The 26,496-nt window shown below is 47.1% G+C and overlaps 1 protein-coding gene across 2 annotated transcripts; it reads right to left on the bottom strand.

Moving 5' to 3' along the window:
- Positions 1–506: 506 nt before the first annotated feature.
- CUNH2orf72 (chromosome unknown C2orf72 homolog) lies at positions 507–9,746 on the bottom strand. 2 transcript variants are annotated; one of them, XM_021159962.2, is made up of 3 exons: positions 9,093–9,746; positions 6,929–7,042; positions 507–3,020 (listed from the first exon to the last, which is right to left on the bottom strand). In XM_021159962.2, the coding sequence occupies exons 1-3, from the start codon at positions 9,700–9,702 to the stop codon at positions 2,881–2,883; spliced, it is 864 nt and encodes a 287-aa protein (XP_021015621.1). In that variant the 5' UTR covers positions 9,703–9,746; the 3' UTR covers positions 507–2,880. The 2 variants fall into 2 exon arrangements, with proteins under 2 accessions (XP_021015621.1, XP_021015629.1); XM_021159970.2 differs by having other exon boundaries at positions 6,929–7,039; positions 9,093–9,745.
- Positions 9,747–26,496: the final 16,750 nt, after the last annotated feature.

The raw sequence follows: 26,496 nt of genomic DNA, 5'->3' as shown, positions 1-26,496 counted from the left end.
TTTGTCTGAGAGTCAGTGAAGGCCTGGCTTCTCTCTGGTTAAATGCACACATAGGCATACATGTCCACACCTTTTATTGTGTACCAAATCCCATGCTATCTTTAAATTTAAAGAAAAAAAAATCTCCTTTTAAATATTTACTTCTGGAATGGTAATGGCTCAGTGGGTAAAGGTATTTGCTACCAAACCAGATGACCTAAGTTTGTTTCCCTTGGACCGAATGGTGGAATGAAAAATAGGGTCCCACAAGCTGTCCTGACCTTGACTTTTATGTGTGTGCTATGGCATTTACACCCCTCCTTTAAGTAAAACATAACAGCAAATAGATAAACAAATGGACTTAATAGCTGCTTCTGCTTCCCAAGTTATGCATTTTCCAGCCCCAGTCACATGGCTGTGGAGAAGTCACCTGAGCCTGCAGGACTTTTTGGGCCACTTCATTTGTTCAGACTCCCTCCTCGCCGGGGTCCCGTGAGGATGGTGTCAGAGAAGAAAAGAGAGACCCATTCTGCTTCTATCAGATACAGTGAGGCACTGTCTGGTTTATTAGAGGTAAGGAACCAGCATTCAGGTCCAAAGCAGGGGGAACCTCCATCACATTACAGGTTAGAACCCCAGGACCCAGAGTGGGGCCTGCCTGGGCAGTTCCTCACACTGGGCTCCCAGGGACCCCTGGCATCCTCCAGGTCTCCAGCCTTTCCTCAGGCCACTCCAACCTCCATCTTTCTGAAGACCCCTGGAAGGGCCCCACAAGACCACCCTTGGTGAAACCCAGGTCTTTCTGTCTGCTGGGAACCACAGGCCACTGTTTGCTGCACCTGTTTTACCAGCTGGGAAGCAGAAGCCAGACTCAGTACAAAGACCTTTTCAACCAGTCTCGAGACCTGCAGTTGGCAATTAAAACCACAACCACCAATGTGAACAGTCTGTAAATCACACTTTAGACCAGAGACTACAAACTCAAATGTCCCTGTGAGGAAAGTACAGAGGAGATGGAGCTCCAAGTGAGGGCTGGAGAGGAATCGCCACAGACTGCAGGAAACAACAATTTAAATGTTCAGTTTCCTAAGTTTCAACAAGGGTAACAAAAGATTTTTAACCCTTGTAACGTCTGTCTTAGACAAATCCCCAACCTAAATTTCTAGCCCCTTTCTTTGATCAAATAAAAAAACTCTAACTGAATGATTACACAGGATTGCATAGGTCAATATTGTAACAAAAATATAGCAGCTTGAAATATACCACTCTTCCCGCTTAAAAACAAAATCAAGTCAAATTAATAATTCAAAGTTGTTGGGTTTTTTTTTTTTTGAGACAGAGTCTCATATAGCCCAGGCTAACCTCCAATTCACATTGTAGCTGAGGGTGGATTTGAACTTCTGATCCTCCTATCTCTACTTCCAAAGAACTGGGGTTATAGGCATATGCACTTCATCCAGTTTATACAATGATGGGGATCAAACTAGCATTCTAGGCTAGCCTTCTACTAACTGAACTACATCCTGGCCTGGAGTTCATTCTTGAATAAAGGATGCTAGTTGGGGCCATTTCCTACGGTACAACCTTGCATTATTAAAATGATGTCTGCTCCCACCTCATTCCAGGAAGACACTGTCTCTTTCTACTTCACAGCTTCTACTTGAGACTGAGAGGGAATAGGATTAGGCTGTGGATCACCAAGAAGAAATTGAGGCGCGAGCAGGGAGGGTCCTCTCCCTCCGTATCATCACAGAAAGAGCTGAATCGTGACTCAAAGGTATGCAGCTCCTCCTCACAGGGAGCTATACAAAGCACAGCACAACTGGGTACCTGCAGAGCAGCTCGCAGATGTGTCTACTTCCCTCTGACAGTGCTCTCCCCATATCAGGGAAAAAACAATAAGGGCTTTTGTCCTTCCAGAGATGGATTTCTCCAGGGGCAGGCAGGGGCAACAGAGGTAGTCCCCAGTTGCTTCTGCATGAGTAGATACCCTGGTAGGCTCTGTGGGAGATATTCACCCACCCTATGTGACTCACAGACTCAGAGGGAAGATTCCAGAACCTCCAGGATACTTGGGTCAGGACCTGAGATCTAGCACAAGTCCGGGGGCTGAGAATCCCAACACCCTGGCTTTCCCTCTCCTTGGTGCTATAGGCAGCTCCCAGCAAACTTTTCCACAGAGGGTTTGGCACAGTAATCAGTGTCAACATGAGAAGAGACAGAGGCCCCTTTTTCTCATAGCATGCAAGGCGCTTTTGGTCCTGGCCCTGTAACACACAAGCCATCTTGGCTCTGGCCTGACAGGCTCCCTCACCGCAACAGTCAGGTCTTTATTTTGGCTTGTTCTGGGAGCCAAGACCCCAGGAAACCTACGGGGATATCTTCCCAGTATGACAGGGAGAAGACATTGGCCCTTCTATTTTTCAAAACTGTCACAATCAGCATTCTGAGTAAACTAATTATTTGTGCTGGTCCACCCTCCACACTTGTGAGATGACCACTAATTGCTTTCACACAAGTTTCCAGTGTTGCCTGGAGGTGCAGCGTGGCTCCTGGCAGAAAGCCACTGGGTTGGCAGCCCTTCGGTCATTTGGGAAACAAGCCCAGAGACTGAGTGACATGTCTGCAAAGCCGTTACAGTGGCTCCTTGGCTCAGAGAAGTGAAGGCACAGAGAGACAAGATTGAGCCACCATGACCACAGAGTAAAGGAACACTGAGTGTAGAGCAGGTCCCACAGGCCTTGTCATCGAGCTGGCAACAGTGAAGTGGCAGCCCCCAAGCAAGGGGGGTCTTGAGAGTCAGTCAGTCACCATCTGCTGAGGTAACACTGTGACGTGGAGACTCACTGAGAAGGGCCAGAGTCCAGTGTGCAGGTAAGGGCCAGTCCAGGAGCCTAGCCTTCATCTTGTGTCCTCTGGGGGGTCAGGTGGCATGTGGAGAACTCCATCCTGGGCTCTAGATCCATTTCCACGGTCTTCACAGTCTCCATTGGGAAATACAGGTGTCAGTGCAAGCTCCTCTTCCGAGAACTGGAGGTGTTCTAGAACATTCAAGGATGAAAAGATCATGTCTATGAGTCAATATCCAAGCATTTAAAGGGAGGAAGGTGGCCCAAGATCTACTTCGAAAGCCAAAACAGGGCCAGTTGGATGGCTTAGCAGGTAAAGGGTCTTTCTGCCAAGACACCATGAGTTTGGTTCCCAGGACCCACATGGTGGAAGCAGAGAACCAACTCCCTCAAGTTGTCCTCTGATCTTCATGTGTACACTATGGTGTGAACACATCAGAGATTCAAAAAGCCAAGCAAAATACAGATTTAAAATCATATATATGTGTGTTTTAAATCATATATATGTGGCCTTTGACCCAGCAAGCCCACTTTTAGATGTCTTTGCAAAGACATACTTAGGAGTGAGCTCATTACCAGTCTAAGGAGGAAACCAACTCAAGATGGGCCAGCGGAGAGAAGGAAAAGTTCCAGGTCCTCCAGGGAGTCTGCGAGCTCCTGAGAGGATGCTGACCAACTCTAAAGTCAACTCTGCTATTTTTATGGGAGCTAATGAGTTTCCTTACAGCTTATAGTGAGCTGCGGAGTCTTGGCTTCCTCGCCTACAGCTGAAGGAGTTACAACTGATCCTCAGGCAGCATTCAGAGAAGGCACAAGGCAAACAATTTATGGTTTTTATATATGTGGGGGCTCTGCATTAAAAATGGGTTTAGGAGCCAGGCGTGGTAGCACACGCCTTTAATCCCAGCACTCAGGAGGCAGAGGCAGGCGGATTTCTGAGTTCGAGGCTAGCCTGGTCTAAAGAGTGAGTTCCAGGACAGCCAGGGCTACACAGAGAAACCCTGTCTCAAAAAACCAAAGAGAGAGAGAGAGAGAGAGAGAGAGAGAGAGAGAGAGAGAGAGAGAATGGGTTTAGGGCTGCGCAGTGGTGGTATATGCCTTTAATCCCAGTGCTTGGGAGACAGAGGCAAGCAGATCTCTGAGAGAGAGAGAGAGAGAGAGAGAGAGAGAGAGAGAGAGAGAGAGAGAGAGAGAGAGAGAGAGTTAGTTAGTTTTAGGACAGCCAAGGCCACACAGAGAACCTCTGTCATGAAATACAAAACAAAACAAGACTGGGGTTGGGGATGTAGCTAAGTTGGTAGAGCGTTGACTAGCATGCGTTAAGTCCTAAGTTCTGTTCCCACATAAACTAGGTATAATGGTGCCTGGCCTGTAATCCCAGTCCTTGGGAGACGAAGGCAAGAAGAGCATGGTCATACTTGGAAACTTTGTGAGTTCGAGGCCAACCTAGAATATATGAAACCCTATCTCAATAACAAAACATTTATAAAATTGTCAAGGAATAGGTAAAAGAAAATCTTAAAACCAAAACCCAATAAAATGTTGTTGTGCTTATAGCTCAGAATGATGTTGTAGGTCCATCTCCCAGAATCACACACACACACACACACACACACACAGGTAAAATTAGGGAACCCAGTATACAGTTTGTATCTTGCAGTAACATGTGTACCCTGGTTGTGATCTTGCACCATAGTTTTGATTTTTACTGTAGTATTTTTTGAGATATATTCATTGGGGGAAGTTGGGCAAAGTATACACTGATCTCACTACACTGCTTTAAATTACACATTCATCTACAGTTACTTTTTTTTTTTTTTTTTTTCTGAGACAGGGCTTCTCTGTGTAGCTCTGGCTGTCCTGGAACTCACTCTGTAGACCAGGCTGGCCTCGAATTCAGAAATCCACCTGCCTCTGCCTCCCGAGTGCTGGGATTAAAGGTGTGTGCCACCAACGCCCTGCTTACAGTTATCTTTTAAAATACAATGATACAATCAATGATTTCTTTAGGAAAATAGTCATGATCTGCTATTGCTGAAGAAAATATTTCAAAATAACATATATGTATATACAGGAGTACATCTCATATTTATCATGTATGTTACAAATGTATGCACAGTCACCTCTTTGTATGCATGAGTTCTTAATCCAGATTCAATGAAGCTTGGATTAAACATATTTGAAGAAAAAATGTTTGTACTGAACAAGAGAGCTATTTACCTTGTCGTCATTCTCCAATAATACAGTAGAAGGGAGTCTGGAGAGGTGGCCCAACAGTTAAAAGTATTTGCTACCTTTGCAGAGGCTTGGGTTCAGTTCCCAGTACCCATGTGGTGGCTGGGTCACAACCATCAATAACTAGAGTTCCAGGAGATCTGATGCCCTCTTCTGGCCTCCATGGGCACTTCTCACACATGGTGTACATACATACCTGGAGGCAAACACTTATACTCATAAATATAAAAATAAATATTCTTGGGGCTGGAGAGATGGCTCAGTAGTTAAGAGCACTGGCTGCTCTTCCAGAGGACCTGGGTTCAATTCCTTGCACCAGGATGGCAGCTCACAACTGTCTGCAACTCCAGTTCCAGGGAATCCGACACCCTCACACATGCAGGCAAAATACCAATGCACAAAAAATAAAAATTAAACAATTAAAAAATAAATATATCTATAAAAATTGAAATACGTTATAACAAACAAGTGGTCTCATGGTGTTTACATTGTGTTTGGGGTTGTAAATAATTCAGAGATGACTAAATGTCCAGGAGGATGTGCATAGGTTATACATACTGTGGGGTTTTCTTGTGTGGTATGTGCATGTGTGTATGTCTTTGCATGTATTTGGGCGCACTTGTATGGGTGCCAGTGCATATGTGTGTGTTTGTATATGTGTGTGAGTGTGTGGGTCTGTGTGTGTGTGTGTGTGTGTGTGTGTGTGTGTGTGTGTGTGTGAGAGAGAGAGAGAGAGAGAGAGAGTGTGTGTAGATCAAAGAATGACTTGTGGGTGTTAGTCTTCTCCTTTCACAATACGGATTCTGGGAATCGATTTCAGGTCTTCCATCTTGGTGGCAAGCACCTTTACCCACTGTGCCATCCTACCAGCCTACTGTATGTTCTTTTTTTTTTTAAAGATTTATTTATTATTACATGTAAATACACTGTAGCTGACTTCAGACACACCAGAAGAGGGCATCAGATCTCATTATGGGTGGTTGTGAGCCACCATGTGGTTGCTGGGATTTGAACTCAGGACCTCTGGAAGAGCAGTCACTGCTCTTACCCGCTGAGCCATCTCACCAGCCCCTGTAAGTTCTTTTAAGCCATTGTTTGTATCAATTTATTAGTCAGTGAAAGAAGGCTCCTAGATCAGTGAATGGTCAGTTTTAAATAAGGGACCCAATAAAAGCTTATTTTACACCTCTGCTCCTCATTTTTCCCCCTCCCTTGCCTCGCCTTTATTTACCAGCACGATGGCTCCATCTTGGAAGCCACTCTTTCTTGTCTCTCTGCCTTTGTGGGTCCTACATTCTTCCAGAGGCTGCTGTGGTTCCCTCTAGCCAGATCTGCCTTTTATCGCTCTGTCTCCACAGGCTGCCTTCATCTTTCTGCTTGTGTCTTAGACCCTGCCCCTTTGAAGGGCATTCTGTTCCCCATGTAGCCCAGCTCCCTACCCCAAGGCCTTCCCTTTCCATCTGCACCTCAGCTCTGAGCATCCTTGAGGGCTCTTCCTTTTCTGAGAATGGTATCTGCTGGAAACCTTCACTCAGGATACTTTCTGAGCCCCTGTGTCTGCCTATGGGAACCCTTGTATCCCAGTTCAAATGCCTCTAGCTCCTTAACATTCCATGGCTCCTCGGAGGACACTGGCCTGCCTGTTCCCCCCATGCATGTGAAATTCCTGTACTACAGGTCTCTTCATGTTTTCACCAGTTTGGAGAACTACTAGGGCAGGCACTCGGCATGACTCAGCTTGAGCCCTGCTTGACGCCCTGAAGGCTCATGCTAGTCTCAGTTTGGAGACAGTGCTCCAAGGATGTTCATCTGATGTCATTAAGGTCCCTGAATTCACTCAGGATCCAGGCAGCCAAGGTGCTTACCTTGAGCTGGGCCTCGAGAGGAGGTGACACCTCGGTTCTTCCTCTGTCTCCGAGGACCCCAGGAGAAGCAAGTCAGTAGGCCAGTGCGGCCAGGTCTTTCCCAGGCACCTTCTGCTAGAAAGAAAGAGAACAAATCCGCAAGGCAGAGGTCAGTTAGTGCCTGCTTCCTAAGCCAAAAGACTTCCCTCAGCAACCCACGAACCTCAGCTTTCTACTGCCCTGGTTTCATCTGTCTGCTTATCTCAGGTCAGCCTTGAAGATTTCTGTTATGTGCGCATGCTAGGGAAACCATAGCAACAGAATGACATCAAATCAACTACAATTGCATACCACTAGAGGAAACTCTCACAGGGCAGTGATATCATTCCGTTTTTAGTTCACACTCCCTCCTTGCTTCCTTCCTCACCTCTTCATTTCTTTATTCATCCATCTGTTCATTTGCTTTTGAAACAGGATCTCACTATGTACCTTAGGATGGCCTTGAACTTTCCATCCTCCTATCTCAACCTCCTGAATACTGGGGATTACAGATGCAAATTGTCACACCTTGCTTCAGACTATTTCTGAACACCAAGAAATTAGATGCTTTTTTTGGGGGGGGGAGGGTTGTTTTGTTTTAGAGACAGGGTCTCATTGTGTAGCCCTGGCTGGCCTCGAACTCACTATGAAGATCAGGCTGGCCTCTGTGTACTGACTACTGGGATTAAAGGCATGGGTCACTTTTGTTTCCTTTCAGCCAAAGCTGCAACAAGAAGTTATAGTTAATTCATGAACTTGAATTAGTAAAATTCATTAGTAAAAGGTTTTGTTTTTCTCAGAGAGTGCTTTATAAGAGTAAGCAAGCATTTAATATAATAGAGGATGATGCGTCTGCAAAGGTCCCATTTTCCAGAGTGGTAGGGGTTATTTCAAACCAAGGATTTGGTCATCCATCTTGGGTGCCAGGGTGTGAGGGCCTCTCAAGAGAAGGAAGGCTTAAAGAATTTTCTAGGCACTAGCTCATTAGTCTGGGGAGAATTTGTGTGAATTACCTTCTTTCTTTCCCTCAAGGCCAGGTAAGGAAGCCAACGAATGATTCTCAGAACAGGAATGCACGTGGGGTATTTATCTGCCTAATCTTTCAGGATCCTGGAGGTTGGTCAGCCTCCACCAAAGGAAGGCAGGAGGGGAGGGAACCACCAGAGAACTACTGTGGCCTAGCCAGCAGGTGCAAGTGTGACATTTATAATATCAGACAATGTCTCCTGGTGTGAAAGGTCTGACATCTCCCAGTGGCGGGCTAATGCCCCAGAACACCTCACACAGCCAGAACACCTCACACAGCCACTCTTTAGCTCAAAAGCTTACTACGGTCAAAGGTCAAACGGAAGTGAGTTGAGCAGTGGAAAGCTCTCCTAGCGTCTGACAGGGCTTCACTTAGGGCCCTCTTTTTAATCCCAGTACTTTGCAGAGTTCCGGCAAAACACGCTGCCTTGGGACGTCTGATCTCATGATGGAGCAGTCTCCGACTAGGAGAAGCGCTCACACCATCTCTACACTTTAGGATAGAGCGTGGAAGGAAAACCTGGCGGAAGCAGCCAGCGATCAGTGGCTACCAGGAATAACTGAGGTCGTCACGGTCTCGGTTCCTCACACCCTTCCGGACACATCCCTGGCACCTATTCTGTGTCTTTGCCAGGAACTTCGATTGCCTTCCTCCCTTCCACACCGAGCCTCCTGTATAGCTCCCCCTCTCCTAAAGCTCCTGAGGACAATCCTACCAGGACAAACTTGTCCTAAAGCTACAGTCACCCCGCCCCCCAGTCTCAGTTCTTCCCACGCACACCACCCAAATGTTTGCATCTTCTATGACTGGGAAGTCTCCAACTCCTACATTGTTGTTGTTTAGTGCAGTTCAACCCTACTTCTTACTCACTTCCCACCAGTTGTACCCTCAGATACCCCACCCCCACCCCACCCCCGATCTCATGTGCAGTCAGGATCAGGCCAGACAGACTCAATTCCATGTCCAGAGCATGTCCACCTTAGGCTGAGAAGCCTTGTGCTGGGGACCTCCCAGCACCGGGCCTCAGTTTACCTCAACAAAGTTGGGTGGCCTAAAGGGGTTCAACCGGTCTAAAGGGACGCCTTCCCCAGTGCCCAGCCTGACCCCACGCAGCCTCACCTGGTCGTCCCGGCCCCGCAGCTTGCAGGGCTCTGCAGGCCGCCTCCTGGACCGCCAGGCTGGAGGCCGGACAGCCGGGACGGAAGACTGCTGCTTGCACCGGGCCCCCGACCTGGCGGCCGAACACCGTGCGCAGCAGCGTCTCCAGCAGCTGCAGTTCGGGCGCCCCCGCGTCATCCGCACCCGTGTCGGCCACCAGCACTCCGACCAGCGCGGCGCCCTCACGCCTCCGGTCGCGCACGTCCCGCAGCATTTCCCGCAGGCTGCGCCGCGACTCCCGGGAGGTCAGCGATCCGACGCGGCACAGCACGAAAACGAGCGGCGAACGGATGGCTCGCTCCGCCTTCGCCCCCGGAGCCCCGTGCGGCTCGGTGGCCGCCGCGGTGCCCGCGCTCTCGGCCTCTGCGCAGCCCGGCTTGCCCGGCGCGGACTCCGGTGGGAACACGGCACCGGCGAAGTCCCGCAGCAGCGCGCGGCTCTGCTCGCGCTCCCACAGCTCGCCCACCAGCAGCACCTGCCCGCGGCCACCCGCCGCCTCCACCAACGCCTGGAAGGGTGGCTCCGCTGGGCTCGCGGGCCGCGGGGCCAGCGCCTCCAGCTCGCTCTCCATGCTGGCCGCCGCCTCCTGCGCCGAGCTGGGAGCTCCGCCGCCGCCTCGGCCGACACGCCCCCGAGGGCCGAGCCGCCCGGACCCCCTGCCCGTCAAGAGCGCCCTGCGCGCTCCTGTCCCGCCGCACTGAATTTATCATTCACTCATTCGTTCATTTAGACACCCAGTAACACACTCAGTAGTTTAGGACTACTAAGCATTTAGGACATCTAGAAAGTACAGGCTCTTGCGGGGGACTGAGGATGAGTGGACGTTATTAACCTGACTAACGCACCCTCTTAGGGTAAGATGGTTTTGAATCCCGGAGCAGATTTGTTTGTTTGTTTGTTTGTTTGTGCGTTTTATTTGTTTTATGTGTATGGATATTTTGCTTAAATGCATCTGCACTAGTACCAGCGTCTGATCTCCTGGAACTGGAGTTGTGGATGTTTATAATCAACTACATGGGTACTGGGAACCCAATCCAGGTCCTCTGCAAAAGCAGTAACTGCTCTTAATCGGTAAACCATCTCTCAGATTTTTTTTTTCTTTCTTTCTCCCGAGACACGATCTCACCATCCTAGCCTAGAATCTGGAGACCCTTTAGGATTACAGTCTGTACCACCATTCCTTACTTCTGGAGCTATTTCGGAGTAGTCCTACAGGGTTTGGCGTCAGGGCCTGCTTTTCCAGTGGTGTAAGCTTTGGAGCCCAGTTGGAGCAGAAGAGTGAGTGAGAACGGGAGAGAGATAGGAAGCATAACATCCTAGCTTCAACTCTGTCGCTGTGATAAAAATACCTTAACACCAAACAATTTAGGGAAGAGAAGAAAGGGCTTATTTTAGCTCACAGTTCCAAGTTGTAGCCATCACTGCAGGAAAGTCACAGAGGCAGGAGCTTCCTTCCAGACAGCTGGCCACAACACACCCACACCCATGAGTGAAGAGATATGAATATTTTTGTACAATCACACCAATGAAGGGTGTCACACATCATCCTTCAGACTGGGTCTTCCCTCATCAGTTAAGGTGAACAAGATAATCCTGGCCATCCCCAGATCTGCTCATGGGGCAAGCTGACCTAGACAGTCCCTTTTTGAGACTCTCTTCCCAGGTGATTCTGGGTTGTGTCTCCTTGACAATTAGAATTAACCATCACCCAGGGGACCTCCTCTACCACTTCTCCTCTTCAGCCTCCAATACTTCCTCCAAATGGATAAAGGCCATCCTTTCCACAAACACTTGTTGTATTTGGGGTACCGCCTGATGTCATGTGGGGCTGTTGTTCCCCTGGACCAGAAGCTAGAACAGAAGTCTAGAGCAACCTGTCCCTTGTGACCCCTTCAGAAAACCCAGTTACATCATGATGCACAATACTAGCAGAGTGATAGCTATGGAGTAGCAATGAAACTAACTCTTTGGTTGGGAGTCATCACAACTTGAGACCCTGTATTAAAGGCTTGCAGCGTTAGGAAGGTTGAGAGCCACTGATCTAGAGGTGGACATGGGATGCTGGCGTGCTCTGGTGTTGGTCTATGGGTGTAAGGTGTGTACGTGTATATGCATCTATGACTGTTTGTCTAAAATCCAGGTCAGAAGCAGGGACATATGTCCTACCAGTTTTGCCCAAAAGAACATTCTGCGAACTGTTTTCCTGCCCTGTTCAAATGCAGTTGCCCTAAGGCACATGTGGCCATTACTGTGCACTGGAGTTGATACAAATGATTTTTACATGCTATTTAACATGAAGTAAAATTCAAATAGCCTCTGGGGCTTGTATCTTCTCTTTATTTCTCCATCCATCCACTACATAGTAATTGGCCCAAAGGGTGTTGTTGTCAAGACATTTTACTGCCCAGCCCTGGCCTCACCATAAAACCCCAATCCCCTCTTTTAAAATACCTTGTCCCCAACCCTTTATAATTATGCTCCAGCATCCTGGAGGGTTTTGCACATCCATAAAACGAATCTTTCTTGGGTCCCTACTGTATGCATGAAGCAGTCAAAGATGGTCAAGAAGCTGCCCTTCCCTAAGTCTCTTTGTCTAGTTGTCTGACAAGTACTTGGAGGAAGGCACCATATGGTTTGTCTGGTTCTCAGTAATGGGGCTTCTGTCTTTGCAGACTGATTCTTGAATTCCCTGGAAGAGTGCTAGGATGCTGAAAGCAGAGGGACCTGGGTGGGAAAAGTCTTCTGTTTAGAGATGGATGAGGGATGGGGTTGTACCACCAGGCCAGTGATGTAGTCACTTTACCTGTGCAGACTGGGCATCTCCAGCTTCCAATGAGCCCAGTGCTTGGGAACAGTGGGCAAGCTCACCTCCATAGAGATGACAGCTAGTGAGGGTTGGGTGGGGGCAGAGACAATAAACAAGTAAACACATAACAGACAGCTTCAGATGGTGGTCTGTGTTGTGGGAAAAATAATGTTTAGCTAAGATGAATTTGCAGCCCTGGGTGTTCTGTGTGCACAGCTCTGACCATACCCCATTTCTGCAAGGGGCGAGGAAATGTGAGCCATGAAACATTAATGTAAAAGCAATGGAAGCCCCCACATATCCTCTACCCAGGACAATAAAAGGGGTTAGGTTAAGTGAATACCTCACACTTGTCCACCTGACCCCATTCTAATCCCTACCTCTATCATAATACCTGGAGACAGGACAGAGCTGTACCATCCAGGAAAGGGATTAGAAACACATGACAATGACACTTTGTATCCTCTCCTCCCACTGCACACTGCTCAACTGAAGAACAGTGGCCAGGGAGAAGGCTCAGGATTGGCTGAAATGAACTTCTCTAGATACAGGAGGGTGGCACATGGGGTGTGGCCAGGACCACATAATGCCATAGTAGCTGAGCCTTTGTTCCTTAGGCTCCTCAAAGTGATACAAGGTGATGTGGGCTTTAGTCTCTTCTAGGTGCAACAGTTGCTAGCTTGGCAGCTAAGTAAGTAAGTAAGTTTATACTTACTGGAAACAAGAATTAGCTCTCTAAAAAGGCTAAAGTATAGAGTAGACCTATAAGGCATAAAAAGTAAATTTCATCCTACATACACACATGAGAGTATAGTTGTTGTTTTGTCTTGTAGGTAAGTGGAGATCTAGAGAAGATCTCTTTTCCTAGATCTTCGGGGACTCAGTTTTTAGAACAATGACTATTCTCTCATCATACCACCAAAATGGCAGCTGAAGCTCCAGTCAGTCATCAGATCTCCCTCTGAAGAATTTGATTGTAATACCGCAGTGGCAGCATGTTCTGGTTTTGGTTAGTTTTCATTGTCAACTAGATTTCAAATCATCTAGGAGACATACCTCTGGGCATGTCTGTGAGGGTGTGTCCAGAGAGGTTTAAGAGCATAAAGGCCAATCCTGAACAAGGGCGGACACATGCACGCACACGCACACACACACACACACACACACACACACACACACACACACACACACACACACACAGAGGCTGAGTCCTAGAATGAACAAAAAGGGGAAAGGAGAAATGGAGCTGAGCACCGAAAACCATCCCTTTGTCTCCTCCCTGGAAGCACTTTGAGCAGCTGCTTCAGGCTCCTGCCTCTAGAGCAGAGGTGCTCTTGCTGTTGTATCTTCCAGGCTGGGGGGGACTACACCCCAAACTGTGATCCGGAATAAACATGTTCTTCCTTATGTTGATTTTGTTAGGTAGTTTGCCACAGTGACTAGAAAAACAACTAATATGGACATTGCTACTCAGAAGGGCTGTTCCTGTGATAAACCTGACCATGAAGTTTGGAGATCGTTGGAGATGATTTTTGAAAGGGATGTGGAAGAATCTAGGACTAAAGAAGCCCCAGAATGTTCTAAACAAGCTTAGTGAGCCATTCTGGTGGGTGAGCAGAAGACCAGAACTCTATAAAGGAAAACAGTAAAGATTGTACTCGAGAGGTCCCAGAGGGGAACAGGAACTCTGCCAGGAGCTGGAGGAGGGGCTATTCATGTGTGATTCTGTGAAAGACTATGACTGTCTTCTGCACATGCCCTGAGAACTTGTGCAAGGCTGAATTCAAAAGTAATGGACTGGTTTGTTTGACAGAGGGCATTTTAAGACAATATGGCGTTCAGGCTGTGCCATAGTTACTGATCATTGATTGCTCTTATCCAGGTTTACAGAGAGAAGGAGCAGCAAGTGTGGAGCAAGATAAGAAAAACCGAACCATTTGGTTAGGAGAGGAGTGTGAATGAGTTAGAAGAGAAGGGTGCAGAGAAAGTAGCTGCGATTGTGGGAGAGTTTAGCAAGACTAAGAAGAAACCTTGTCTTCATGCTAAGATAATAGGAAAGATACCTTGACTCCATCTATCAACGATTCTAACTATGGGCTGGAGAGATAACTCAGCAGTTAAGAGCACTGGCTTTTCTTTCAGAGGTCATGAGATCAATTCCTAGCATGCACATGCAACTCATTACCTAACTGTAGCCCCATGAGATTTTATGCCCTCTTCTGGCTGCAGATACACATGTAGCCAAAACAACCAACTATGTAAATCAATGCTTTAAAAAAAAAGGATTCTAACTTGTGAAAGTGCAAATTCATTTGAAAGGAGGGAGGCCCAACTTGAAATGCAACTAAGAGGATGCTGTGCTGGGAGATACCCCCCTATGACTGGCTACCAGGCTTGGCTGCCAAGGTGCCCAGAGGGCACTACAGCTGTGGTAGACTACCTCTCATCGTGGCAGCAGACCTTGGCACAGCCATCCATGTGATGCAGGTTTTACAGGCCTGGAAAGTGCAAGGGCTAAATAATGGAGGCTTCCACCAACGTTACAAAAATACACAAGGCCAGGCAGTGTGTGGCAGGGCCATATTCCCTGCAAGGAGACCCCTGAGAGGTTATTTCATAACACCGTGAAGGCGAAGCTTTAGTTGCAAGGGGGAACTCATTTTGGAGATGCCAGGACTGTGGGTTATCCACTAAGAAAAGCTGCAAGCAGAGAGTGGAACAGTGGAGAGGCTGTGCGTGCCACAGTCAGTAAAACCAGAGAGACTGGGCTACCTATGCCTGTAGGAGCCTAGATGCTGTATAAAGGACCCTACATTCAGGGCATGGAGTTGAAGAACTTGGTGTTTTCCCTAGTGGGTTTTCTTTAAGCTTAGCCTGATTTCTCTTTGCTGTGCCCACATTTCTCTCTTTTTGGAGTAAAATGTTTATTTTGTGTCATCGTGTATTGGAAATATATAATTTGTATTTTTTTTTACAGGGCTTCACAGTTAAGAGATTATGTGAATCTTGGAAGAGACCCTGCACTTACACTTTCTTCCTTTCTTCCTTTCTTCCTTTCTTTCTCTCTCTCTCTCTCTCTCTCTCTCTCTCTCTCTCTCTCTCTCTCTCTCTCTCTCTCTCTCTCTTTTTTGATTTTTTGAAACAGGGTTTCATTATGTAGCCCTGGCAGTCCTGGAACTCACTCTGTAGACCAGGCTGTCCTGGAACTCAGAAATCTGCCTGCCTCTTCCTCCCAAGTGCTGGGATTAAAGGCATGCACCACCACTGCCTGGCACACTTACACTTTCAAATAATTTGAAACTGTCAAGACTACAGGAACTTTTGAAATGGGGATGAATGGGCTTTTTGTTATGAGATAGTCATGTGTCTACAAAGCCTGTGGGGATGGGATGCTATGACTTTAAGATAATATGTTTGGGGTGGAAAGGTGGTTCAGTGGGTAGAGGCTTTACCTGCAGGCTTGATGACATGAGTTTGATCTTTAGATCCCATTAGGTTGTTGAAATCATTCCTGGTTTTTCCTCCCAGCCCCATGCTCCCAGAAATAAGATTCAGACTCAAAAATATCTTTACAAATACCTTGGCTCTTTTATAACTAGATCATAACTTAAAATAACCATTGATTCTAATCTACATTCTGCCACGTTGAATGTTGTAACAGGTTGGTTACCTGTGCTCAGATATGAGGTGTCTGTCTCATCACATCTTCCTGGGTGACTCTCCCTCACCTGGCACTGTCCCATAATCCTTTCTGCTTATAGGATGTTGCATCTCCTATTTCCTATAGACCATCAGTTTTATTATTGACATACAGACACAAGGTATTTACTTAGGAGACAACTCTGACCTCCACATGCAAGGAGTGGTGTGTATGCAGATGCATACACATGCTTGCACCTACATGGACACACACACAAAATAAATGAAATAGCATTTAAAATAATGTGTTTAGATATAAAATTGGCAATGCATGGGCTTGTAATGATTAATTTACCTTAATGATTGCCTAGGAGACACGTCTAGGCATGTCTATGAGAATATTTCTAGAGAGATTTAAGACAAAAGACTCATCCTGAATGTGAGTGGCACCAACTTAGTGGCTGAAGTTCTACACAGAATAAAAAAAAGGAAAAACAAAGAATGAATTGAGTACTGCCAGCTACCTCTCTCTGCTTCAAAAAAATATTTATTTGTAAACTTTATTATAAAAAAAAAACCTTGCAACTAAAAAACCCAAAAACCAAAAAACACATAACAGAATGAATAAAACCCAAAGCCTACACATCTTAATGGACTTCTACGCAGTTTGAAAGGCCATTCTGAAGCCGTAGAGCTTCATACTGAATTTTCCATGTTCTGCTTTTGAAGTATGTCGACAATGTGACCTCATGTTCCTGGGAGGGTCCGGCTCACTGAGGGTGGTGCCACTCCTGGGCGGATGGTCATGGGTGGTAGAAGGAAGAAGGATGAGCAATCTACAAGGAGCAAGCCAGTAGTCAGCACTTCTCCACCGCCTCTGCTTCGATATTTGCCTCCAGATTTCTGCCTTGAGTTCCTCCCCTGACTTCCCCTTGGGCAAGCTTTGAAACCTCTGTGAGGTGAAATAAATTCTTTTCTCTGAAAGTTGCTTTGGGCCATGGTATTTATTACTGCGATAGAAATCTAACCAGGACATTAGCACAAGGGATACAACCTTTTGTCAAAAGCTTGCACTGCCCAGCCAGCAAGTGCCCAGCCCCTTGGCTCTCTCTCCTGGCCTCTGTTTTTTTTCAGGAGCTACAATCTTTAACCCCTGCAAGGAAGAGAAGGGAGTGCCAGTCTTCTTGTGTTTCTCTGGCTAGCACCCTGTTTTGCCTACAAGTACCAGGCATAGGGGCAGGGCTACATGTGTATAAATGGTTCCTACCAGACACCAGAGCACTGCCTGAGGTGTTAACTTGGCCCTGGTTCCTAGTTTCCTTTTTCTTGCCTTGAAGTGGAGGCCATGTGGGTGCTTCTCCTGTTTTGTTTGTTTGTTTGTTTGTTTTGGGGGGCGGTCAAGACAGGGTTTCTCTGTGTATCCCTGTCTGTCCTGAAACTCAGTCTGTAAATCAGGCTGGCCTCGAACTCAGAAATCTGCCTGCCTCTGCCTCCCAAGTGCTGGGATTAAAGGCATGTGCCACCACTGCCTGGCTGCTTCTCCTGTTTTTACTTTAGCTTCTTAGCATCCTTACTAACCAATTTCCCTCTTCCTCTGTAGGACATTACCACCTTGAAAGTGGGCACAAGCTAAGAGGATGGTAGTGCCAGGGCAAGTCAGGTGAACAGGAACGGAACTGATCCCACTCCCTTAAGGAGACTGCTGGTTCTTTTCCTGATAAGGCTGGGCTTGGTGAATGCTCTCTCCCTGTCTGTCTGTCTCGCCCTGTCCTCCCTCCCCCAACCCCTCAATCTCCAGGTAACAAATTCCAAACTTTGCAAAGGTGGGATGGGATTTGAGGCAGAACAGATAAAGGAGAGAATGTTGAACCAAGGTTGGAGTCCAGGGCCAGCACGTTTATCTTTACCTGTGTTATTTACACAGCAAAGGTTCTGGTATGAAATTAACAGGAAATTACAAAGACCTTTAAAAAAAAAAAAAACAGAAAAACAGGCAGACTGCCAAGGATCTTTCTTCTTCCTGGTCATCCACACCCCAGGAAGCCACATAAAACCAAGGTAGCTCTTCCTTCTGTTGTTCAGTGGCTGTAATCGGAGACTGGGATTTCTGAAACCATTTGCCCTTCCTGCCTACTTAAGCCAAATTTAAGTGGGGATCAAGGGTATCAAGAAAGGGCTAGTTAAAGAAAGAAAGAAAGAGAGAGAGAGAGAGAGAGAGAGAGAGAGAGAGAGAGAGAAAAAGAAAGAAAGAAAGAAAGAAAGAAAGAAAGAAAGAAAGAAAGAAAGAAAGAAAGAAAGAAAGAAAGAAAGAAAGAAAGAAAGAAAGAAAGGGCTAGTTTGGAAAACAAAGGATGCAGTTCTGACCCCTTTGTTTGGTGCCTCTTTCTTCTTCATTGCTTCACCTCTTTCTGCCTGTTTTCACTTTTGGGGGTTGGAGGTAGGAACAGGATTTCTCGTGGCCGACTTGGACTCACTTTGTAGACCAGGCTGGCCTCGAACTCACAGAGATCCACTTGCCTTTGCCTCCTGAGTGCAGGGATTAAAGGCATGTGCTAACCAATGGCTTCTACCATTCTTTCTTCCTTTGCTTCCTGCCTCTCTTCCTCCGAGCTGTCTCTTGTGTTATGGGCCATGTAGTGACAGGTGAGAACTGGGAGCTCCCTGAGTAGAAATCAGAGAAGCCACAGGACCTCATTCCTAGAAGAATAAGGTGAGTGGGAAGAAAGTACAGACTGAAACATCCTGACCGGACCGTAAGCACTCAGTGGCTAGCCCCGGGCTGTGTTCCGGCCGCTGCATGGCCAGACTGGGCACTAGTATTGGAAGTGTTTGTTTCTTCATCTACTTGGCTGGCTTCAATCTGGTACCAGGAAAACATATTTCCATGCCAGCTCCCATTCATACAGAGGCAATCCTCTCAGCCTTACTTGATGAAGCTGTGTAAAGAAGCCTTGGGGAGAGATTGGAGAGATAGCACAGCTCTGAAGAGCAATCCTCTTCCAGGGACATGGGTTTCATTCCCAGGTCTCACGTGGCAGCTCGTAACTATCTATAACTCTAGTTCTAGGGGGATCTGATGCTCCCTTCTGGAGTCTGCAGGTCCCAGACATGCATATAGTATACAGACATACATGCAGGCAACACACACACACACACACACACACACACACACACACACACACACACACAAAACAAAATCTTGAAACATTAAAAAAAATCAATAAAACAAAACAAAACAAAACATAAAGTGTTATAAGACAGATCCCTGGCTCAAGGAAGCCCCTACTGTGTTCTTGCTGGGCCTGGGAATAGTATCAGGAAGAAGGGCAGATGGGTGCCTGCACCACCTGTGAGAGCTAGAGGGAACAATCCTATACAGAGACACTCAGCATTCAATGACAGAGAGTGTGTCAGCAGCACCTGCCACCCTGAAGTTGCCTGCACCCGCCACCCCCTCCCCCGCAGTCCCAAGTAGACTGCATGGGAATCTGTCAGGATCTGACTCCTTAAAGAGGTACAGATGGCTTGTTAATTAGTATCATAGTGATTCCAAAGCCAATTGGTTTGGCCAGACACAGGCCAGTGATGTACACTGTAGGCTTCCAAAGGCACTGAGTGCTAGGAAGCCAGTGTCCACACCGAGTGTCACAGCTCTGAGCTTGGCCTGCTTGGCCCTTGGCTCCTAGCTCCTCTGGGTGACTCAGCAGCTTTCTAGAGCTCTTCAGTCACTGGTGTTTGCAGCTCCGCTGTAACTGCAGCTCCTCACACACAGACCCTTGCCTTCCACAGTCTCCATTTGCTTCAGCCCCTGCCCTCAGCTACTCTCTGGAATTTTCTTTCCTTCCAGATGCTACTGGGTTGTCTGAGGCTAGAAGTTCTGGGAGCTGCCCATTCTCTGTGGAGACAGCTCAGTCTACCCAGAGGAAAGGCCAGATTAGGCTAAGGGCTTTATGAGGGTCTGTGTTTACTGAACAGGGGAGAAGTCAGGACGGAGGTCTCCTGGGCCACTGCCCTAAGGTTGAGAGGAAGATTGCTCAAACAAGCAGAACTTCCTCTTACATTCTGTAGCTGCTCAAGTGTGTGTGTGTGTGTGTGTGTGTGTGTGTGTGTGTGTGTGTGTGTGTGTGTGATTGGTGAACGGAGCACTAGCACACCAAATATCCTCCAGATAGGAGGAAATGGGGGTTGGGGGAGGTGGGCTGGCCAGGCAAACTGGAGTTCAAGAGCATGGATAAATGAAAGGTGCCTATCCTGGATCCTAGAAAAAATACTGGGATTATCACCAAGAGGCTTAGTTAAAAAGCAAACAGAGGCCTGGAGGTAGTGGCACAACCCTTAAATCCCAGTACTTGAGAGGCAGAGGCAGAGACAAGCTGATCTCTGTGAATTCAAGGTCAGCCTGGTCTACAGAGCCAGTTCCAGGAAAGCCAGGACTATATAGAGAAACCCTGTCTGAAAACAGCCAACAATAACAACCAAGTAAGTTTACTCTCCTTCCCCTTCTCCCTGGCTCCTCCCACGACCTCCCTCCCCCACCTCCTACCCCTGTGTCTGACCCCGAATCCACTCCTCCTCTGTTTTCCTTCAGAAAAAGACAGGTATTACATGGATATCAACCAGCAAGGGCATATCAAGTTGCATTGCGGCCGGGCACCTCCTCTCCTATGAAGCCTGGAGGAAGCACCCCAGTAGGAGGAAAGGGCCCTAAAAAGGCAGGCAACAGAGTCAGAGACAGCCCCTGCTCCCACTGTGGGGAGTCCCACAAGAAGACCAAGCTACACAACTGTAACCTATGTGCAGAGGGCCTAGATCATTCCCCTGACTGAACCACCAACTAAGTAAAAGATCTTTAGATTTTTTTTTTTTTAAATTGGCTATGGACTAGTGGTTATAATGAACCCTCTTATCCTCACTCAGCTGTTTGGATGAGAGACTCCTGAAGTATTTTGCCATCTCTGTTCCTCCTGCTGTTTTTCCTCTGTGTGCTGGGGAGACAATCCGCCTTTGTAGCTCTTTAACCAGGAATAGCCCTTGAAATACCTCACCTGAAGCACCTTTTAATAGTGACTCTTTGGACTTCAAACCTGATTCCCTGGAAGTCCAGTTTTGCTCTAGGGGGTGACTCATTTTTCAAGTAGTTATAGATCACCAAGAGAGAGTCAGAAGGTAGATTGTGATAGGTTATTGGGCTGGTGGCCCCCTGAGGAAGAACATTCCTGTGGAGTTCCCTATGGGACTCGGGGCATGGCTAACAGGACATTAGCCGAAAAGGGCAAGCCAGCTTGAAACATGGATGTATACTGTGGTGTGTACAGTTGAAACACTCTTGGAATTCAGCTGCTGTGTGTAAAGAGGCACTGGTCACTGTGGAGAGAAGCCACAAGGCTGAGAGACAACCCTGGGTTCTTGTGGGAAATAACACATTGTTGCTTTAAGTTGCTAGCCTTGGGGGTGACTTTTTTTTTTTTTTTTTTTTTTTTTTTTTTTTTTTTTTTGGTTTTTCGAGACAGGGTTTCTCTGTGTAGTCCTGGCTGTCCTGGAACTCACTCTGTAGACCAGGCTGGCCTCGAACTCAGAAATCCGCCTGCCTCTGCCTCCCAAGTGCTGGGATTAAAGGCATGCGCCACCACGCCCGGCTGGGGGTGACTTTTTATTGGTTGGTTGGTTGGTTGGATGGTTATTTGGGACTCTCACATTGAGCATGATCCACCTCCCTACCCATCACTTATGGCCTGGTTCAGTCTGGACCCTTCCAGATGTCTCTGGCTTATGCACTCCTTCATATCTACAAATATACTCTTCCTCAACTATACTTAGGGGCTGTCATGTCCTCATCTTTTTTCATTCATTTGGGATGGTCTTCCAGGATTATTCTCAACTGAGGATCCAGGGTTTGGTTTTGTTTTGCTTTGCTTTGCTTTGCTTTGCTTTGCTTTGCTTTGCTTTGCTTTGCTTTGTTTTGTTTTGTTTTGTTTTTAGCCGTACATGTGCTTCTTGTTCTTCAACCTACCTTGCCTTTTGGGAAGTGGTATGATCTTGGGTGAGGCAGCTTTCTTTAGTTAAGACAATGCACAGACAGAGGTATAGATGTAAGTGGCTAGCAGTGACTATACCAGCATCCTGGAGAGCCAGCTCATCCATGGGCAGCACACTACAGTATCCATCCAAGTCATATTTCTACAGACTTCTGGGCTTTTCCATTGCATGAATACCGGAAGGTCAATATACTTGATTGCTAGACAAATTTCTATCAAGAATGTGCTTGGCTTAAAGTGATTAAAGAATTAGATTTAAAACACAAGGCGGGTGGGTCATTCTGATTAGGATTTCTGGTTAGATTAATGTGAGTGATCTTCATCACAGTTGACCGTCCTGGGATGAGAAGAAAGTTTCGAATTTTCTAACCTCATAAAGCCATCTGGACCAGTCTGGGTAGATAATAATTGTGAAGGTGTGAGATAGCCTGATTTTGTGTGTGTGTGTGTGTGTGTGTGTGTGTGTGTGTGTGTGTGAGAGAGAGAGAGAGAGAGAGAGAGAGAGAGACCTAGAATGTATGGAGAAGGGGTAAGGCAACCTTGAAGAGTTGGAACAAACAGGGGAAAGGCCTAGAACTCAGAGGGCAACAGCATTGAGAAGGGGCTTTTGCCAACATGTCTATGGAGGACGCCCGTTATGGTATTTACAAAAGGGAAGCACTGAAGAAGCCTGTAGTTCCCTCGAAAAAGAATCTTTCAATTGGAAAAAACAAAAAACCAAAAAACCAATACTGAGGACTGACACATGTTAAAACCCTCAGTATTTCATGGCTTTCTTTCAAATACCTGGGTTTTTATTCTGATTCTGCCTTCTCTCGTGCAGCCTACTTACTCCAAGGAAAGATAATTCCAACCTAACCCACGGCAGGCCCTGAGTGGTGTAAGTCAATTGAGTCTCCCCAGTTCCCTGCTCCCAGCTATTGGTGTTCCTGTAACATGCCGATCCAAGAAGACTGAAGCACAGGACTTCTGCTTGGGATGCTCAGGGATTGACAGGCTCATGGGCACTCTATCTGGATGGGGACAAAGATCTATTGTAGCGTTAGGTACTGTTGGCAGCTGCTGGGGCTCAGAAGACAATACTCCAAAGTATGATGCATTGGCATACTCCTTTGAACTAAATAAAAGCAGGCCGGAAGGTCTTAGAAGCAAAGTAGCTCTGACTTTCTGCCATTTTGGTCTCCCGTTTACCTCTCCCTCCCTCCTGAAGAGTCATAGAAACCTGAATTTGTCTTCCCCAAGAACCTTTCCCTAAGTCATAAAAATCTAAAAGTAAATCTCCCTCGAGGGCTATCATTCCAGATGGTTCTGGCCCATCTGGATGGAGGACGCCCGTTATGGTATTTACAAAAGGGAAGCACTGAAGAAGCCTGTAGTTCCCTCGAAAAAGAATCTTTCAATTGGAAAAACCAAAAAACCAAAAAACCAATACTGAGGACTGACACGTCAGGAGGGAAAAATGCTACCCTGAGATCAATAAGAATCCGAGAAGACAGGTCCTGCTGGGTTTTGTTTTCAGGCTGGGAGTTTTATGCTGTCCAGTGACATGTCGATGTGGCTGTCTATGCTTCATCAAACCTAAGTCTGGAAATAGCCTTCTCTGGGGCTTGGCTATTTATTTACTGTTTTTGAGACAGGGTCTCACTGTGTAGCCTTGACTGGCCTGGAACTCTTTTATGTGAATCAGACTAGCCTCCTCTGCCTCCCTAATGGTGGGATTAAAGCTATGCTTCATCAGACCAAGGCTTTTCAGTACCAAAGGGCTTGAGTGTTAAATGAAACAGATTCAGTAAAGGCAGGATGCTTTTGTTAACCTGCCTTTGTAGGACAGGCCCCTTATGATGGGTGAGGAGGGAAGTGCATCTTTCTGCCCCTAACACAACCATTATAGCCACCGGGTGAAACTAATTCCACAGAAGGCAAAATGGGGAGCGGAGAAGAAAAGGTTTTGAATAAAACCTACCCCAAAGCCTGCTTCTTGTGGATTATACCGTTACATAAACCGTCAGATTCCCCTTGTTGTCCAAGGCAGATAGACCTGGTTTCCTCTCCTTCATGAGTGACTATAACTGACACCATAGACAAAATTCAGTGATATGGTGACCAGATGCTAATTAAGTCTGGATGACTTATACTTGATCCATTATAAACCAGGTATATGCGGGAACATCATGCAACCATGAGAAATTGTCTGGGTATGGTGGCATACATGTTACCCCAGCACTACTGGAAGTGCTGAGACCAGAGGATCATGAGTTCTAGGCCAGCCTGGGCTACATAGTAAGACCCTATCTTAAAGAAAGCTGGGCATGTTAATACACATCCAAAACTCAGGAGGCAGAGGCAAGATGATCACTGTGGGTTTGAGTCCTTCTTGCTCTGCACAATGTGTTTCAGGCTAGCCAAGGGTACATGGTGAGATCCTGTCAAAACACAAAACAAAACAAACAAAACAAAACATCCCACTACCAAGCAGATTATGTGAAACGATTCTCTTGGAAAGTGGAAACAGGCTACAAATCTTTGGTATGAAAGTCTACAGAATTCAGAGGGTAAACACCCATTTTAACCAAGTGGGTTTTTTTGTTTTTTGTTTTTTGTTTTTTTTTTTTTCCGAGACAGGGTTTCTCTGTAGCCTTGGCTGTCCTGGAACTCACTCTGTAGACCAGGCTGGCCTCGAACTCAGAAATCCACCTGCCTCTGCCTCCCAAGTGCTGGGATTAAAGGCATGCGCCACCATGCCCGGTTCCAAGTGGGTTTTTTGTTGTTTGGTTTTATTGTATTTTGTTTGGTGGAGAATGGGAAGCTTGGAGAGGAGAGAAGAGCCTGTTCTCTTCAGTTATCTCAGGCCCAGTGACTCCTACCTGGTGCATGAGAAGAAAGAACACCTCGACTTCAGAGAGAGCCTTGGGGAAGGAAGGGACCCCAAGATACTGGGTGAGGGCTGGGTCAGGAGCACTTGTGGTAGGGAGCATAGTCAGCCAGCCTCGTGCTCACTGAGTTATCCTCAGAGTCTGGGTGGGAGACTGTACCCAGAGCCTGCAGGTTCTTGGGGTGGAGGGGAGCTAGTGGCTCACTCAGCAGCTTATCCAGCTCTTTGGACTTGAACTGTGGATGGGCAACAACTCTGTTGGGTTGAGTCCTTCCTTAGTCACCCATGATTAATGTGGCACTCAAATGAAGGAACAAAAGAGGCAAGCCCGGGGTCACGGCGGGGCAAGAGGCCAGACACCTGCAGAACCCTCAGTGGGGTGCATGTCCTGCTTGGCTGCCAGCTCCAAGTTCTGCTTCCTTTAACCACAAACATTAGTTCTTCGGGAGCCTCCTGCTCTGGGATGCCTGCCTGTCCTGCTTAGCAGCTCTCAGGAGTATGCAACTTTAGTGTGTGAAAAGAAGACTCGCTGCTGAGCAATTTGCATTTCCAGCAAGCATTCAATAGCTGGCTTGTGAATGAGGTCTGTGTGAGCAGTCCAGGGACGAGGAAAGAAAGAGGAAAGAAAGCATCCGTGCTTGCATCCCCAGCAGCTCCAAGCTGGGGAGGCAAGAAGCTGCCTTTGCCAAGAGCAGTGGATGCTGGGATATGTGTGTGAGTCACTTCTCCCTGGAGGTTTCCAGGGAGCAGAGCTTTGAAAAGTAAACTTGCAGCCAAGGCCCAAGAAGGCCCCTTTTCCAAGCTTTGAGCCTCCTCTTACTCAAGGAGCTTGCAGCATTGTAGAGAGGGCTGAGAGCCTTGGTGTGTGGGCCCTGGCTGCTCCCGTTTGAATAGGATTCACCTTCTCTGTAAGGCTTTCATCTACATCCCTTTTGCCTTAAGAGTTACCTGTGGAATTTATAAATGCTGCCTTGAACAGATTCCCCAGCTCATCTTTGCTCTCAAGAGACAGCCTGAAGAAGGAAGACCTTACCTTCAAGTGTTCACCAGTGGTTTGGCCCCAGTACAAGAACCCATGGTAGGTCCTTGACCCACCACACTCAGCACCTCTTGGAGACCACTGTGAGAAAGCAGAGGGCCTTAGCTTGTGTCTCTCCTTATTTATGACTCCTCAGGACACAGGTCCTCCTTCTGTAGTTTGTGGTCAGCCTGTTGAAGTGATCCCTAGGAAGGACTAAGCCAAGCATCCGAGGGTTCCCCAATACTGCTGTCCTAGGCCTTACTGCAGGTACACCGTGTGCATTTTGGGTCACAGGACTGAGGAATCCACATGTGCCATCTTTGACACCGCTGCCTCCCCCCCCCACCCCCCAGAATGCATTTCAAAGTCATCGGCATGGGTGTTGGCTAGTCTTATATCTTATTGACACACAAACTAGAGTTATCTGAAAGGAGGGAACCTCGATTGAGCAAAATGCCTTCAATAAGATCCAGCTGTAGGGCATTTTCTTAGTGATTGATGGGGAGGACCCAGCCCATTGTGGGTGGTGCCATCCCTGAGCTAGTGGTCCGGAGTTCTGTAAGAAAGCAGGCTGAGCAATGTTGGGAATTGGTTCTAATGGTTTGTCTTATTTCGGCTCCCCAAAGCAACGCCGCACAGGTCTGCACCTGCTGAGCCGTCTCCCCAGCCTTCTTACTTTTCTATAATGCCAGTTTTCGAGGGTGCCACCTTCACAGCCCAGTGAAGAGTGGGGATTTCTCATCAGTGAACTGTGATAGAAAGATTTGAGAATACACAAAAACAGTGTGGGGTATTATCTTAGTCCATTTGCGCTGCTACTCAAAAATACTGCTAGCAGGTGTGCTGTGTTTTAAATTTATACTCGTCACTTTGAGTCTTCCCTCCCAGGGCAGGCCATAATGTTAGAATTTCTTTTCCCTAAGGTAGGCTATAGAAACTCTCTCCTACCCATCTTGCAGCTGGCCATAAAGATGCCTGTGATCTACATGAGG

This window comes from Mus caroli, unplaced genomic scaffold (genome assembly GCF_978045245.1).
Source record: "Mus caroli unplaced genomic scaffold, Mus_caroli_1 scaffold_1, whole genome shotgun sequence".
Taxonomy (NCBI): domain Eukaryota; kingdom Metazoa; phylum Chordata; class Mammalia; order Rodentia; family Muridae; genus Mus; species Mus caroli.
The sequence above is the reverse complement of the archived record's forward strand: the minus strand, read 5'-3'. Positions and strand labels throughout refer to the sequence as shown.